Raw genomic sequence first — 18,036 nt, 5'->3', positions numbered from 1 at the left:
GTTGCAGTACCCAGGCCTGAACTGGAGACTGATCCTGCCATCTGGACGCATTTATCTGATGTTGTAATAATTCATTTGTCTATTTTATGTTTCCTTTTTTTCCCGTTTGTGTCGACCAATGCAATAGAGCTCGAAAGTAAGTCTTCGCCTCACATGTAGCTACAGAAATGTTGTGTGCATGCAAATGAGAGCTTGCTTTTTTGACTCAGTGATGTGAGAAAAATGACACTCCTTCATTTGATAAGTGAAATTCATACCATAGCTACACATTTTGATTTCCCATCAAGTAATGATTGATCACACAATGGCACATAATGTACATTTGTCAGGAACACTATATTTCATTTTATATAGTTACACAACACCGTTAAGATTTGTATTTGACTTTTAGATTATTACCTGAACAACATGAGGATTAGGCCAAAATAAATTAATAGGATGAACTAGTGACTAGCCTACAAAAACTCAGCATGGTATATTTAGACAAGCAAGACCTCTCGATCAATTCCGCCCTACTTTTCTTCTGTCAAAGCGTTACACATCTGCCAATTAAACATCAATGCTCATGTTCCCATGTATCTTCCTTTGATGAATTTCAATTATGGGTGATGGAGGGTGTTATTCTTTCCATTGTTGCATGAATGTGAAGAGAATTTGATATTTAATCAGAAAGCAAGCCACTGATTAAACTCCAATAAACTGTGCTTTCATGAACCGAAGGATGACCGCTAGTGCTTGAAGAGAGTAGAGGCTTGCTGTAATAACTACAGAATAGAATCAGGTCAATGTTTACTCCCCCTATCAATCTGCCTTGGCTACATTAACTAGGGCTTGGGGTCATCTTTCGCCTTGTGAAACCATTGTGACGTCTGCTACAGTTGCATTCCCTCCATTTCTCTCTTGGATGACTGGTAGCAACAAAGACAGTGGCCATTATGAATGCGCCAGTAGAATTCACAGATTTATTGAACCTTTATTTACCCAGTTAGTTTCATTGAGATAAAATCTATTTTTCAACAGAGACCTGGTATGTAGCTCATAGCTGCACCGAGGTAGCCACACTCTCCTTAGTCTAGTGTAATGGCCTTAGTTTATCACATTCGTGTGACCCATTTGTCTAGCTACAACTAGCATGATGCATGTACACTGCCAGATGTTTTACAATATGTTGGAGGAGATGAGAGGATTATTTGGCAGGCACACAGACCATCCTCTGTATAATGCAGTTTGACAGTCCCCTGGAGTCTGCGCCTATCCAGGAGGCAGGGATAGAGGCAGGAGGGAGGTTGATGTACAGAAGGAAGTGGGACAGGAAGCAGCATGCGTCCGTTAGCTTGGTAACTCAGTGGAGGTGTGAGACAGGGACACAACCTTAGAGGGGAAGGTCGGGTTAAGCCTCCGGGATCTTGTCCTGCTTTAAAGATATTGTGCTGTAACTGACACAGCATGAATCCCAGTAGTCAGGCAGACACAGCCGGGGCAGGGCAGAGTCAGGCTGCAGAACGGCCTGTCCATTACACTGAAGACCATTTAGGATCAGTCTTTTCACAGCGAGGTAATCAGGGGTCATGACAAAGAGAGCATCCCAGAGAAAATCTATGGTGCAGCACTACTGAGATTGCCTTAAAGAATTCAAAAGGGCATTGAAAAGCTTAGCATAGCTGTTTTCCCCCTGATGAATAGCAAAGCAGTTAAGCACCAATTGAAAGACCAGGACCGCACAGGAACACTGAATCACAGAAGGACATAGAATATTGAGCATGAGTGAGGAGGATGCTTTCACATTCTGACCCCAGCTTCCTGCCTGCCTTGTTCATCAACACCATTTGACAGCTATTGGTCATCCAACCGTGAAATGCAGAATTCTGACAAGTCTTACATCTCAACTGCACAAACATTTTAATGTTGATTCTCTCATGTCTTTCACTCTGGTACCTTTTTTCCTTTCAATTTGCCAGATTACTTGAACAATAAAAGTGCTATTTTTGCAGGCATCGTCCTTTGCCTGTAGTGTCCTTTAGTGGCTCGTGTAGTGCCCCTTGTTGCTCTAACCTGTCATCTAGCTCCACACATTTCTGCCTTTGTATTGGAATGCCTAACAATGATGCGCCATTGCATGAGACTAGATGAATCTGGGCCTATTAGCAGAGGGTCCCTGAAGACCCCTCGTGTTCTCCTCCTTGTTCTATGGTGCTGTACACCCTCAAATTCACACAGTCTAATTAGAGCCGCTAACTCAAAGCCCATCTCATCAGTTTATACAATTAGTCTGAGAGCATTGGGTTTTATCTGAAAGAAAAAGCTGGTCACAAGGGCTATGTTACTGTCATGCCTCCAGCTCACTGTGTGTGTTGGTCTCATTCTGATTTAGCATGCAAAACGGGTGGCTGCGGGGGGGGGTTGGGGACTCTTGATATCCCGAGTACAGTTGCTGTTTTTGACTCCCCAGTGAGTGTGGGTGATACACATTTGCTCTAGTAGCCTAATTAATCCGGAGATTTGAATTATTTAAGCCTGTATGGATTAAAGCAAGTTACTAATTTCACTCTGGCTCTTGAAGAAGTGTATTTTTGTGTTTTTAACTGGTCTGCATCACCAAGAGAGAAAGGCCTCATACCAGCTGGATGAGTTTCTCACTATGTAACAATGTAGCATATCACTGTTAGTAACTAGGTCATTTTACATAAGATACAGTACCAGGTGGATGTTCTCTTTGATCAATAACTGGTATACGACATAAAGCTGCAACTTTACTGTAATCGTTGTTATCCTTTTTATGATACATTTTATTCATTTTATCATTAAATTATATTTCACAATGCTGTATTTATGTTGAACAATGAATTAATACCTGCTTTTGTGTAGAGTTTGGCTATCACAGCACTTTAGTTGGAATAGCAAAGTGTTTTTCTATTTTGAGAATGAAAATGATCTTACTTGAAGGTGGATTAAATAATTCACGAGAATCAAACAGGGAAACGTCTTCCAGGTGTTTGGATGAAGCTTTTAGCATGTGTATGAATGTTTGCTATGGTTAGAAAACCAGGTCCCGCGACTTATGATAGTTTATATACTGTATTAATCGTTTATTTCAGCTAAATCCCATTGCAACAGATTGTAATGTACCTAGTTGAGCCCTTGTATATGTCTTTGTTTCTAGAGTTCAGGGGCTGGAGATTTACTGCAGTAATAGACACATTCTCCTCTCTGGCAGCTTCTCCACTCTGTGGTCTTCACTTGCATGCAGTCAATCAAACTGTCTTAAACCAATCCTGCATTCTCTACACACATCCTGTGCATGTCCTAGGAGTGAGTGCTCTCTGTGTGTATTCCTTCTGTGTGCACAGATCTGTTAAACCCATCTTTACCGAATAGATACATTTATTGGGTTCTGAATGGTCTTCTGTTCAGATTGAGAAGTGTTAAAATGGAGCAACGCAAGCTGAATGACCAAGCAAACTCACTAGTGGACCTTGCAAAGGTAAGCTGGACTGACAAACGTCACATATTCCAGTTTATTTTGGTTGTGAAGTTTGGTTGTGCATTTGGATTGATCTCTATCTAACCCACTTTTTGATTTGAAGGATTCCATGTGATACATGTGATATCAATGCATTGTGGGAATTAATAACACATTTCATATAAACAAACAAAGTCTACAGGTGTCAAATAAACAGACTTTCCATATGAATGTTAAGAAGAACCAGTTGTGTAATGTCATTGAAAGAAAATAAGATGCATTATATTTCTACTTCTTGAACTGGGTGCAGGACAGCCTGGTCCCAGATCTGTTTGTGCTCTTGCCAACTCATTGGCATGACAAGGAGTTGGCATGATAGCACATTAAACAGACTGGCTCTCAGGCTAGATGCAGGAATGTTGTTGGTGGAAACATACAGTATCTTGGTTTCAAAGATTATAACGATATACATACTGTCAGGGGTGGAAAGGGGGGGGGATCCCTATGGGAACCCTCCAATGTAAATTCCTTGAATTCAGTGCATTTGTACATGTCAAAATGAATAATGAAAATTAACTACATGTAAAACTGCACATTTTTGCATGTCAAAATAACTTCCCAGAGGGAACCTGGTTTCATCAGGTTCCCTCCATTTTCCACCCCTTGTTGTAGGTGAAAACCTACAGTATCTTTGTTTTAAAGATTATATAAAGGAATGCATATTATTTTATGAGATCAGGATACCCATCCTGATAGGTACGTCAAACTAATTTACCTTTAGGTTTGGTTTCCCAGACTAAGATTAAGCCTAGTCCTGGATTAAAAAGCATGGTCAAGGAGAGTCTTGAAATGGCTTTTTAGTCCAGGAGTTTTCTTAATCAGTGTCTGGGAAACCACACTTTGATGGTATTGAACACATTGCTATCTTTCAGCAAAGCTCTCTTTGGTGGTGATCTTGTGATAACAGACGTTGACACACCTTAGGGAAAGACTAGGCACAGAGCTAGCCTGACGCAACAAAACAATACAGTATACTAACCTGGTAAGGGAGACACGCTGTGAGTCTGATGTGAGGATTCAGCCAGAAACAATGACAGAGGAAGGGAGAGAGAGAGGACTGACATTCAAATGTCCACCACAGTCAAATTGGTTTCAGGCCACCATGCCACAAAATACATTAGTTAGCTAATATCACCCTATCACAGAGTGCTATGAAGGCTCACAGTGAGTTAGGAGAGGGTTAAGATTGGGGAAGAAAACGAGTACAGCCCATTCGGCCATCTTTAATCAATGTCATAAGTGGCTCTCGCCATCAGAGGGCAGCATAGCATTAATCATCACAGTACATGAGCTCTCCGTAGATAGATGGAGATGTATAATGAAACTTAAAATAACTTTGGCAGCTGCATAGTCTTTGCAAAGCTATGAGAAATCCCTCACATAGCAGTGGTTTCCCTACAGTTGTAGCAATTTCGGGCAGTACATAAAGCAGTTGGGGCTCCCGAGTGGCGCAGGGGTCAAAGGCACTGCATCTCAGTGCTTGAGGCGCCACAACAGACACCCTGGTTCAAATCCAAGCTGTATCACAGCCGACTGTGATTGGGAGTCCCGTAGGGCGGTGCAGAATTGGCCCAGCGTCATGGGTTTTGCTGATGTAGGCTGTCATTGAAATAAGAGTTTGTTCTTAACTGACTTGCCTAAATAAATAAATTAATTAATACAGGAAACATTAATAGTGTGGTAGGTCTACAATTACAGTATCCTAAACACTTTTTTTCAGCATTTGTCCTCAAACTGAATTACCATTTCATTAATGAAAATGCAGGATATTTATTTATTACATTTTATTTACATTTTCTACACTTTGATTTACGGAGTCAGTTGGTAGTCATTATAATTTCAGCAACTTGAGGTTTTGGGTATACATTGGGTCAAAGGCCTATGTATACCCACACGTCCAGCTTCCTGGACCCAGTGTCGGCTAAATCTGGGTCAGTGAAATCAGCCCACAATTACACAAGCATTTTTGTGCCTCAATTGAATATACTGACAGTCCCAGTCTACCCTTCACTGAGTTCTGGTCATATTTTATTAGTGTTATATTATAAAGATTTAATGCATTCCCAGTTTAATTTGCTTATGATTAACAGAGGCATACTCTTGACTCTTGACTACAGTTGAAGTTGGAAGTTTGCATACACTTAGGTTGGAGTCATTAAAACTCGTTTTTCAACCACTCCACAAATTTCTTGTTAAACAAACTATAGTTTTGGCAAGTCGGTTAGGACATCTACTTTGTGCATGACACAAGTAATTTTTCCTACAATTGTTTACAGAGAGATTATTTCACTTATAATTCACTGTATCACAATTCCAGTGGGTCAGAAGTTTACATACACTAAGTTGACTGTGCCTTTAAACAGCTTGGAAAATTCCAGAAAATTATGTCATGGCTTTAGAAGCTTCTGATAGGCTAATTGACATAATTTGAGTCAATTGGAGGTGTGGATGTATTTCAAGGCCTACCTTTGAACTCAGTGCCTCTTTGCTTGACATCATGGGAAAATCAACAGAAATCAGCCAAGATTGCAGAAAAACAATTGTAGACCTCCACAAGTCTGGTTCATCCTTGGGAGCAATTTCCAAACGCCTGAAGGTACCACGTTCATCTGTACAAACAATAGTACGCAAGTATGAACACCATGGGACCACGCAGCCATCATACCGCTCAGGAAGGAGACGCGTTCTGTCTCCTAGAGATGAGCATACTTTGGTGTGAAAAGTGCAAATCAATCCCAGAACAACAGCAAAGAACCTTGTTAAGACGCTGGAGGAAACGGGTACAAAAGTATCTATATTCACAGTCAAAAGAGTCCTATAGCGACATAACCTGAAAGGCCGCTCAGCAAGGAAGAAGCCACTGCTCCAAATCCTCCATAAAAAAGCCAGACTACGGTTTGCAACTGCACATGGGAACAAAGATCATACTTTTTGGAGAAATGTCCTCTGGTCTGATGAAACAAAAATGGAACTGTTTGGCCATAATGACCATCGTTATTTTGGGAGGAAAAGTGGAGGCTTGCAAGTCGAAGAACATCATCCCAACTGTGAAGCATGGGGGTGGCAGCATTGTGTTGTGGAGGTACTTTGTTGCAGGAGGGTCTGGTGCACTTCACAAAATAGATGCCATCATGAGGTAGGAAAATGTGGATATATTGAAGCAACATCTCAAGACATCAGTCAGGAAGTTAAAGCTTGGTCGCAAATGGGTCTTCCAAATGGACAATGACCCCAAGCATACTTCCAAAGTTGTGGCAAAATGGCTTAAGGACAACAAAGTCAAGGTATTGGAGTGGCCATCACAAAGCCCTGACCTCAATCCTATAGAAAATGTGTGGACAGAACTGAAAATGCGTGTGCGAGCAAGGAGGCCTACAAACCTGACTCAGTTACATCAGCTCTGTCAGGAGAAATGGGCCAAAAGTCACCCAACTTGTTGTGGGAAGCTTGTGGAAGGCTACCCAACACTTTAGATCCAAGTTAAACAATTTAAAGGAAATGCTACCAAATACTAATTGAGTTTATGTGAACTTCTGACCCACTGGGAATGTGATGAAAGAAATAAAAGCTGAAATGAATCATTCTTTCTGCTATTATTTTGACATTTCACATTCTTAAAATAAAGTGGTGATCCTAACTGACCTAAGACAGGGAATTTTTCCTAGGATTAAATGTCAGGAATTGTGAAACTGAGATTAAATGTATTTGGCTAAGGTGTATGTAAACTTCCGACTTCAACTGTATGTGTCTATCCACAATTCACTTCTTACAGAGAGAGGCTCAGATTGGTTTTGGCAGGGCAATAACTCTAAATGTTGCATTTTGCTGTCGCCTCAAGGTCCCATCCTTATTTTCATGAATTCAGAGGCAACCATAAAATTGGTTCCTCATTTCATGGGCTATACATCAAGGTTTCCGATATAGATTTAATCTCTCTAAGCATATCAATTCTAAATTCCTTGATCATCTGTGGAAAATTATTTTCTTTTAAAACATCATAGGACGTGATGAGTTGTTGTGGTAGTGATGCAACCTAGCGAAACGTTATCTGCCTCAGTTAGAGTGTCAGTGGTGAATAGCTGTCAGTGTTGTTTTGGTCCTCAGTGGATCACTGTGATTCTAAACAAGCCACCCAACCTATTATTCCTGCCCCAAATGAGAAAAGGACCAGATGAATGATGGATGGCATTGGCCACAGGCTGGCAGTGATTACTTTCATAGTGAACATTAGCTCGGTACACAGCAGCCCTCACTCCCACTCTCCAGCCCCCACAGAACTGGATATTTCACTGTTTGATAACATGCCATGTCTCGAGAGGAAGAAGATCAACTTCCTGGCGCAGAAGTTAGTAAGTGTATACAGCAGAATTTCTCTGCAAGTTATCAATTCATATTTGATTTGCTTATCTTCAGCGTTTTCCCACTGGGCACAGACATCCATTCAACGTCTATTCCACGTTCGTTCAACATATTTTCATTGAGATGACATGGACACAACGTTGATTCAACCAGTGTGTGCCCAGTGGGTTGTTTGTTGTGATGATGAACCTCTGTAAAATGTTCATTAGGCTACCCGTGTCCAGACACACTATTTGTTATATTAAGTTGATCTGTCTCTGTCTACATTGACTCAGCTGTGTGTTTCTAACACTTTTTATCACAGTGAATAATCATTTCGTTTTGAAGGGCACTTTAAGATTGTTCTCTTTTCAACAGTCACCGAGACAGTTGTGTTGTATCCCTTTTGTCTGAGAATAGCTGTAGACTGAGTTCAGTTCTGACCGGAGTGCAAACTAATAGCCTGTAAAATCAACATCTCCAGGGAACAGTTTATTGTTGTAGTGGGAAACAGTAGCATGATTAGATACTTAGAATGATGCAACCCATGATCAAATGAATCACAAGCTGTATCTAGTTAGTAGTATCAATTTCATGCTCTCTCTCTTCTCAGCTGAGGGGCAACTCCTAACTTCCATTTCAGTCAAATTTTCACTTAGCCTTTTGACATCAATGCATGACTGAGTGAAAATTTGACTAAGTCAGGATTTGCCCCTCAATTGCCTCAACTGCACTGTTGCCATGTGTGTATGTCTATGTGTATTCTTGTGATGTCTTTGTTTTGTTCTCTTCGTCGCTGCTGTCTTCGCCTCTGGACAGATCGTCATTGTAAATAAGAATTTGTTCTTATTTATTGACTTGCCTGTGTAAATAAAGGTTCATAAAATATGCAAAATAAGGTAAATAAAACAAATAAATAATTTTACAACTGCCTGCAACCTCTCTAGCCTAAAGCACCCCGTGCTCTGGGAGGCTCTCACCCTCTTACTCTGACTGTGAGTTTCTCCTCCTCCTCCAGACTCAGAACATCATGTATGACCTGATCTCAGACCTGAACGAGAGAGGGGAGGACATGGAGAAGAGGATCGCCATGCTGGAGACCAAGCTGGAGACTCTGCTGGGGAACCTGCAGGCCCTGCCAGGACTCATCAGCCAGGTCATCAGCCAGCAGCACAGGGACTTCCTGGAGGTGCAGCTCCAGCCATACGACAAACACAGCCCTGAGCGCTCACAGTCTGTCTCCAGACGGAGGTCGTCCTCCACGGCACCACCCACCTCCTCCGAGAGCAGCTAGAGTCCAAGTGGAACACCTACAAAGAAGACTTTTGCCATCATATGGCCAGGTTGCATTTATTGTAAAGCCTTTCAATAAGTGTTATCCAAATTCTGATGACAGAATCCAAGGTACCGGGACAATGGATTTTAAACTGATGCTGTTGTTTGTTTTTTATTATCTCAAAAGATGTTGTTTTCCTTGCTCTGGTGACAGGACTGTAGAAAAATATGCTTTCCTCAGTAAAAACTATTAGGCCTATCGATGGGGGCTGTGATCAGAACTATACTCCATCTCTATGCAGAGGTAGCCAGTTTTAGGACAGCAAGGTTACCGGCCGGGTGTAAAGATATGGCACTAAAATAGTGCTTCTTCTCACAGACTTTGTGCTTCCACTGGCTTGATTCAGATGCCGTGTTCCTTAAAGCAAGCTGAGAAATCAAGGGACCTGTCAATCAGCAAGCATTACAGCAATACTTTTTATTGAGGAAAAAGTATTTGATGGAGATGAATGAACTGCAGACAGAGGGCAGCACAAGAAAGTACCCACATACTGTCACTCAGAGGTACCATATGCAGCTTGAAATATGAGGAAAAAACATATATCTTTTAGGTTAGAAACAGCATCAACTATAGCGTTTTTTTGTTGATGTTGCTGAGTGCCCCTGTAGAATGACTATTTTTGGGGCCACACTGCAAACAATTTAGTCCTCTTATCAAAATGAATGCATCTAAATCTGTACTTGCACTTACTTTTTAATCAATGCACTTCAATACTGACTGACATATTATATACATTTTTGTTGCTCCTTAAAATAAGAACAATTTAGATGTTTGGGCATGGATTTATGGTCAATGCGCAATTAATAAATTGTGAATTTAGTGAGGGTGACTCAAGTCAAAGCCCTCATGCTATGTACCACAAAGGGACCTCAATATCAAACTGCTAGGCTACTGAAATTAATATTTTCAATTATCACAAACACAGTTTGTTCTTTCCTCAAAATATCTCAACTCTTGTCCTGGAGGCTCTTAGTATTTATACTGTTTTTTGCCTCAGCTGAGCAACGCTAGTTGGTTGCAATGCAAACCAATAACTCACAAGAACTGTAACTCACTTTTAAAAGAAAATTCATATTTTTATATGTTCATGAGGATAAGCACACCTCCGCACACCTCTTACAATATATGTCTTTCACACAATATTTACAAGCAAATGATGATGGAGAGATATGAACAGAATAAACGATGCAACACGTTGCATAGGTCGAGATGAAATCCAGCATATTCAACATATCTTCCAGTAAACCTCCAGGACCAGGGTTAAGAAACCATGTTGAAGAGCCTCCCATCATCCCTACCATGATCAGGCCTGTCTTGTTTCTGAAATGATAGCTTACTTCAGAAGAGGTTCAATATATCTCTTTCAAAAACCATAGGAATATACATTGTTAGTTCAAGAGGAATGTATAGAAGATGATATAGCAACTTACTGTGTGATCACTAACCACATATCCTTAATAATGAGTGGTGGTTATCAGATTGAGAAGTAACATGTCAAAACCTAACTGCAAAAAAAGTAATCTCTGACACATATAATTGTGAAAATATTGTATGTGCTCAAGATTATAGCATTATTATCAACAAAGCTTTGTAACTTTGTTTTGAACAGCAATAGCTTGGCCACTGGCCAGTCACAAAGGGAAATAAAGGTAACCTTCCACCATTTATGCACATTTTGGCAATATGCACCTTCCCTCCTGCAAGGTTTTCAGAAGTTAAAGGGGTGTGCCACATTCATCTGATGGGCACTTATCTAGTCAACTTTCTGCAATGACCTTGTCCAACCAACCAAAAGCTCAATCCCATCTACAGTGTTGAATGTACTGTTGTTGGTATTAGAGCTTTAAAACACTGACAGTCGATCCAGAAATTTTAGCAACATAGATACTTTTGAGATATTATGTACTGTATGCGATAGAAATATTAAACAATAAAAACTACTATTTACCAGATGCGTGTGCATTACTAATACCATCCATTTGACTGGAGAGAGAGGGGGGGCACGGACGGAAAGAAAGAGAGAGACAGGGACGGACTGAAGGAGGGAGGGAGGGAAGGAGAGAGAGACGGGGACGGGAGGGAGGGAGGGAGAGAGCGAACGAGAGAGAGAGCAAGCGAGAGAGAGAGAGAGCGAACGAGAGAGCGGGGGCAGACGGACGGAAGGAAGGAGGGGGAAGGAGAGACAGGAACATACTGAGAGAGGGAAAGAGGGGGAGAGCGGGGAGAGAGAGGGGGGGTGGGGGGACGAGAGGAGGGAGGGAAGGAGAGAGAGAGAGAGAGACGGGGACAGACGGAAGGAGGGAGGGCACGAGAGAGAGATGGGATGGACTGAGGGAAGGAGGGGGAGAGACAGAGACAGAGAGGGGGGGGACGAGAGGAGGGGGGAAGGAGAGAGAGAGAGAGAGGGGAAGGAGAGAGAGAGGGAGACGGGGACGGACAGAAGGAGGGAGGGAGGGAGGGAGGGAGGGAGGGAGGGAGGGACTGAGGGAAGGAGGGAGAGAGAGAGAGAGAGAGAATTATGTGCATGTGTTGAATTATGCAGCGTCAGATACATTTAATTTATGATTTGTCAAAACCAAGCATGAATCTTGTATTTGAAATGTGTTAAATTACATAATTTCTGCAACATTCATGTCATTGCTGTTGCACGAAATGTGTCATGTCAGCTAACTTGTTTTATTTGTATTTTTGTATTCCTTTTTTTATGCCAGATAGCAAATAAAAATCTGCAAACTACTTCATTCCAGTAGGTGGCGCCAACTACAACGCCTTTTCTGAGTTTGCCCAGTATGCCATCGAGTTTCTTTGGTTTGCTTCCCTCTTCCTCCTCGCGAGAGCCGCCAAGACCCCAGCCACAGGTTGAAAGCATGGGTGCTAGCTGTTGCTAGCTAGTTTTGTATGATTGCGTGATAAAACTACAACATTTTAAAACTTTGCTATTAAACTTGTTTAATCGTTATAGTGATATCATCTAAGGACCAGCTACAAGATGAGTTTACTCGCTAAAATAGCAGAAATTGAGGCCGAGGTAAGTTCGTTAACGGTCGCGAATGCTAGCTAACGCGTTAGCTGTGAATCACATTTTTGTTTGGCCAATTGACTAGATGGCTAGCTAGTTGGCTAAATTTAACTTGGCTAATCAAGGCCTTACAATGCATTTCTCCTTTTTAAAAATGAATAGAACCATAATATGATGTCAGACACCTGAGTCTGAGCATAGCTGTGTGTTATTGTGCTTTTAATGTAAGCTAGTGGGTACTGTAAATTAGCTAGCTAACGTTATATTGTTGGCAGGGTAACAAACTAGCTATTTAAACACCAGTAGCATGCTAACCGGCGCCGGTACGTATAGAACCACGCCGGAGATCCCCAGCTTTGACAGATTGTAATTCACCCCAGTGTCGTGATGACAATGTTTTCTTTGTGATCAGTCGAAAGCCAGCCGTCGCAATAACTTGGCTCTGGACAAGTAGGCCTAGCTAATATTATAGTTCTGCCTGTTGTCGTATTGTGTTGAATATGAATGATTTAAACATCCTCTGTCTGTGTTGGGTAGATGGCTCGGACTCAGAAGAACAAGGCCACGTCTAACCACTTGGGGTTGCTCAAAGCTCGCCTGGCCAAGATGAGGAGAGAACTTATCACACCAAAGGGAGGCAGTGGAGGAGGCACAGGGGAAGGTGAGTCCTGACTCGTGATCATCATATTTTGTGTCGATAAGTTGAGGTGGACAAGATCTTGTCATATTGTAATAAATACTAATATGTCACTCTTTGTTGTATAGGTTTTGATGTGGCAAAAACAGGTGATGCCCGTATCGGGTTTGTAGGGTTCCCCTCAGTGGGCAAGTCTACTTTGCTAAGTAACCTGGCAGGGGTGTACTCTGAGGTGGCGGCCTATGAGTTCACCACCCTCACCACAGTACCAGGAGTGATCCGCTACAAGGGTGCCAAAATACAGGTACTTTATGTGCATCCTCCCCCTCAGCTTAAAGGGAAAATACACTCTAAAACTATGTGGAACTTTCAAGAAGACAAGTGTCACTTCCACATCATCATGCTTCTTGAAAGTCCAATATCTTGAAAACTTGACTGCTGACGTGTAAAACATTTTGGGACTGTATCAACAGGGGACTAATGAAGAAAATACCAAAATATGTATTTTGGATGGCGTTTTCCTTTACGGCCAATAGAGGACAATATGTACTAACAGTGATAATTGGTATTTTTGCTACTTGTAATTTTTACTTAATTTGTGGTTGTTTTGCAGGAGATGTTTCAGTATTTGTATGTTTATTCCACTTTTGTGTCTCCAAGCTCCTGGATCTCCCAGGTATCATCGAGGGGGCCAAAGATGGCAAGGGTAGAGGACGACAGGTCATCGCAGGTGAGAGCCATCAGTGAATCATCAGAACCATACACAAACATGTCACAATCACACCTTGAAGGTAGTTTGTAACTGTGGTCTTTCTTTTCCCAGTGGCTCGAACCTGCAACCTGATCCTCATAGTGTTGGATGTTCTAAAGCCTCTGGGCCACAAGAAGCTGATTGAACACGAGCTGGAGGGCTTTGGAATCCGCCTCAACAAGAAGCCGCCCAACATCGGCTTCAAGAAGAAGGACAAAGGAGGCATCAACTTCACAGTCACAGTACGTCTGTTTAATACATCACTTTCACGTCCAGCTCAACCTGTTCCCATTACTCTCTCTCTTCACAGCTCTCGATCTCTGGAAGTAGTTTCTTCTTTTATCCCTCTCATTTGATTTCAATGGGCTTACGCTGGTGTTCTTCCTTTCTTGCTCCTTCTCCAGTGTCCACAGAGTGAGCTGGACGGTGACGCAGTGAAGAGCATCCTGGCCGAGTACAAGATCCACAACGCTGACATCACCCTGCGCAGTGACTCCACGGCTGATGACCTCATCGACGTGGTGGAGGGAAACCGGTAAGCAGCTGAGCACTTCTACAAACTCAGGGATGTAATTTTTTATTTAGTTTTTTCAAATTCTTAATCCTCAATTAATCCATGATTGGATCCAATCTATACCCCCAAGCCAAAGTCCCGCTATACCGCATTCCAAAGTAAGGTCAACGCTCCCCTACAGACCTGCTGACATAACAGTTCTGTTTAATCCCACCAGAGTGTACATCCCCTGCATTTATGTGCTCAACAAAATTGACCAGATCTCCATTGAAGAGCTGGACATCATCTACAAGGTGCCCCACTGCGTGCCCATCTCTGCCCACTCCCGCTGGAATTTTGATGACCTTCTGGAGAAGATGTGGGACTACCTGCACCTAGTGCGCATGTAAGGAAATACACTCAACATAACAGCCCTTAGATGGGACATTGGAACCCTATATGAAACATAATTCCTATTACACACAGAACTGTTTTGTACTACTTGGATAAATTTTGTTTTTGTGAATTAATCATTTGAATGTGTTGTCCCCCAGATACACCAAACCCAAAGGCCAGCTTCCTGACTACACATCTCCAGTTGTTCTACCTACTGAACATACTGCAGTGGAGGACTTCTGTTTGAAGATTCATAAAAGCCTCCTCAAAGAATTAAAATAGTGAGTACTATACTGTTGATGAATGGCTTTTGTGCATCTTGTTGATGTTTTTGAAAAGACTGGGGTTCACTCCCAGTATTTAACTGATTTAAAGCCACAATCAGTAAGAAATTAACTTTAAAAAAAACTATACTATATAAAAACTATATATATAACATTTATCATTAAAAAAAAAACAATTACATTCAAAATTTGCATGGGTACCCGATTCTGATATGTTTTCCTCTAATTGGTCTTTTGACCAATCACATCAGAGCTGATCTGATTGGTCAAAATACCAATTTAGTGAAAAAAAGATCAGAATTGGGCTGCCTGTTTAAACGCAGCCTTAGCTGCAACTGTGTCCAGCACACAGACAAATATTATTCAATGTTGCAGCTGGTTGGTATTGTTCTAACACTCTGTCTTCCTGTCTTTTCAGTGCTCTGGTGTGGGGTGCTTCAGTGAAACACAACCCCCAGAAGGTGGGAAAAGACCATGTCATGGAGGATGAGGACGTTATCCAGCTGGTGAAAAAGTAAAGACTCCTGATTGCTTAATTTTCTCATCACAGGAAATAGTCTGCTGCTCATGAAGACCCCTCTCAAACATATCCACGAGAACATCTGTGTCTTGTGGTTCTCAATTTTATTTTGGAATTTGAAAAACAGAAAAGAAAAAATATGAATGTCCATGTTGCGTTTACCTCTCATTTATGCCGACATGTGATTCATTAAATCCATTGAAGAGTATTATCCTTGAATCTCAAAAATATCAAATAAACACCATAAATATGACTTATGGGATCGTCTTTTATTTTACATCATGTCATTGGGTTTATGCCTTGAAAGATGCACTGTAATTACTATGTTGAACAACAGTGACGCATAACATTCACATTTCCCTCACAATATCCTGCCCTAGTTACATGGGTGTGTCCTGCTCCATCTCTGTACTTTCAATGGTGAGAGACTGTTCTTATGAAACGTTCTTATTTTCTTTAACTTATTTTTTACATAATGTTGCTGCAACTGTTTCTTATGAGACCGGGGGGCAGGCTGCCTTCTGAGAAGTTGTAGGCGATCGAATAAACTCCCACAGCCTTCCATTCTGCTAGCAAACGTGCGATCTTTGGAAAATAAAATCGATGACCTAAGTGGAAGATTAAACTACCAACGGGACATTCAAAACTAATATCTTAAGCTTCACAAAGTCATGGCTGAATGACAACATTATCAACATACAGCTGGCTGGTTATACGCTGTACCGGCAGGATAAAACAACGGTGTCTGGTAAGACGAGGGGCGGCGGACTAAGTATTTTTGTAAATAACAGCTGGTGCACAATATCTAAGGAAGTCTCGAGGTTTTGCTCGCCTGAGGTAGAGTATCTCATGATAAACTGTAAACTGCGCTATCTTCCTAGAGAGTTTTCATCTGTATTTTTTTTGTAGCTGTCTACATACCACCACAGACTGCTGCTGGCATTAAGACCACATTCAATGAGCTGTAAGCGAACAGGTGTAAGCGGAGAGCTGTAAGCGCCATAAGCGAACAGGAAAGCACTCACCCAGATGCGGCGCTCCTAGTGGCCGGGGACTTTAATGCAGGGAAACTTAAATCCGTCTTACCAAATTTCTATCGGTTTGTTAAATGTGCAACCAGATGGGGAAAAAACTCTGGACCGCCTTTACTCCACACACATAAACGCATACAAAGCTCTCAACCGCCCTCCATTTGGCAAATCTGACCATAATTCTATCCAGCTTACAAGCAAAAACTGAAGCAGGAAATACCTGTGACCCGCTCAATACGGAATTGGTCAGATGACGCGGATGCTACTCTACAGGACTGTTTTGCTAGCACAGACTGATACTGGAAAATGTTCTGGAATTCATCCAATGGCATTGAGGAATACTCCACCTCAGTCATCAGCTTCATCAATAAGAGAATCGACGCCATCATCCCCACAGTGACTACGTACAGTTCCCAACCAGAAGCCATGGATTACAGGCAACATCCGCACTGAGCTAAAGGCTGCCGCTTTCAAGGAGCGGGATCCTAATCCGGAAGCTTATAAGAAAACCCTATGTCCTCAAACGAACCATCAAACAGGCAAAGCGTTAATACAGGACTAAGATTGAATCGTACTAGACCGGCTCCGACGCTCATTGGATGTGGCAGGGCTTGCAAACTATTACAAACTACAAAGGGAAGCACAGCCGAGAGCTGCCCAGTGACACAAGCCTACCAGGCGAGCTAAACTACTTCTATGCTCGCTTCGAGGCAAATAACACTGAAACATGCATGAGAGCACCAGCTGTTCCGGAAAACTGTGATCACGCTCTCCGCAGCCGATGTAAGACCTTTAAACAGTTAAACATTCACAAGGCCGCAGGGCCAGACGGATTACCAGGACGTGTACTGCAAGCATGCGCTGACCAACTGGCAAGTGCCTTCACTGACATTTTCAACCTCTCCCTGTCCGAGTCTGTAATACCAACATGTTTTAAGCAGACCACCATAGTCCCAGAGCCCAAGAACACTAAGGTAACCTGCCTAAATGACTACCGACCCGTAGCACTCATGTCTGTAGCCATGAAGTGCTTTGAAAGGCTGGTCATGGCTAACATCAACACCATTATCCCAGAAACCCTAGACCCACTCCAATTTGCATACCGCCCTAACAGATCAACATATAATGCAATCTCTATTGCACTCCACACTGCCCTTTCCCACCTGGACAAAAGGAATACCTAAACTCAGCAAAAAAAGAAATGTCCCTTTTTCAGGACCCTGTCTTTCAAAGATAATTGGTAAAAATCCAAATAACGTCACAGATCTTAATTCTAAAGGGTTTAAACACTGTTTCCCATGCTTGTTCAATGAACCATAAACAATTAATGAACATACACCTGTGGAACGGTCATTAAGACACTAACAGCTTACAGACGGTAGGCAATTAAGGTCACAGTTATAAAAACTTAGGACACTTAAGAGGCCTTTCTACTGACTCTGAAAAACACCAAAAGAAAAATGCCCAGTGTCCCTGCTCATCTGCGTAAACATGCCTTAGGCGTGCTGCAAGGAGGCATGAGGACTTCAGATGTGGCCAGGGCAATAAATTGCAATGCCCGTATTGTTAGACGCCTAAGATGGCGCTACAGGGCAGACATCTGATCTTCCTCGAAGTGGCAGACCACGTGTAACAACACCTGCACAGGATCAGTACATCCAAACATCACACCTGCGGGACAGGTACAGGATGGCATGCCCGAGTTACACCA

The 18,036-nt window shown here is 42.1% G+C and overlaps 2 protein-coding genes across 3 annotated transcripts in view; both read left to right on the top strand.

Moving 5' to 3' along the window:
* kcnn2 (potassium calcium-activated channel subfamily N member 2) overlaps nt 1-11,141 on the top strand; it is a 30,564-nt gene extending 19,423 nt beyond the window's left edge. The window contains exons 7-9 of one of the 2 annotated variants that reach the window (XM_024380619.2): nt 128-136; nt 3,412-3,481; nt 8,877-11,141. In XM_024380619.2, the coding sequence (XP_024236387.2) occupies nt 128-136; nt 3,412-3,481; nt 8,877-9,152 (355 nt within the window). In that variant the 3' untranslated portion in view covers nt 9,153-11,141. The remainder of the gene's footprint in view (nt 1-127; nt 137-3,411; nt 3,482-8,876) is intronic. The other variant, XM_024380620.2, reaches the window with a different exon arrangement.
* An 865-nt stretch (nt 11,142-12,006) lies between these two features.
* drg1 (developmentally regulated GTP binding protein 1) lies at nt 12,007-15,547 on the top strand. Its single transcript, XM_024380621.2, has 9 exons — nt 12,007-12,222; nt 12,751-12,874; nt 12,979-13,154; nt 13,511-13,580; nt 13,674-13,843; nt 14,006-14,136; nt 14,333-14,500; nt 14,649-14,771; nt 15,193-15,547. The coding sequence occupies exons 1-9, from the start codon at nt 12,184-12,186 to the stop codon at nt 15,290-15,292; spliced, it is 1,101 nt and encodes a 366-aa protein (XP_024236389.1). The 5' UTR covers nt 12,007-12,183; the 3' UTR covers nt 15,293-15,547.
* Nucleotides 15,548-18,036: the final 2,489 nt, after the last annotated feature.

The sequence above is a fragment of the Oncorhynchus tshawytscha genome, linkage group LG20 (genome assembly GCF_018296145.1).
Source record: "Oncorhynchus tshawytscha isolate Ot180627B linkage group LG20, Otsh_v2.0, whole genome shotgun sequence".
Lineage (NCBI taxonomy): Eukaryota > Metazoa > Chordata > Actinopteri > Salmoniformes > Salmonidae > Oncorhynchus > Oncorhynchus tshawytscha.
Note: the sequence above shows the minus strand (reverse complement) of the source record. Positions and strands in the feature narration are given on the sequence as shown.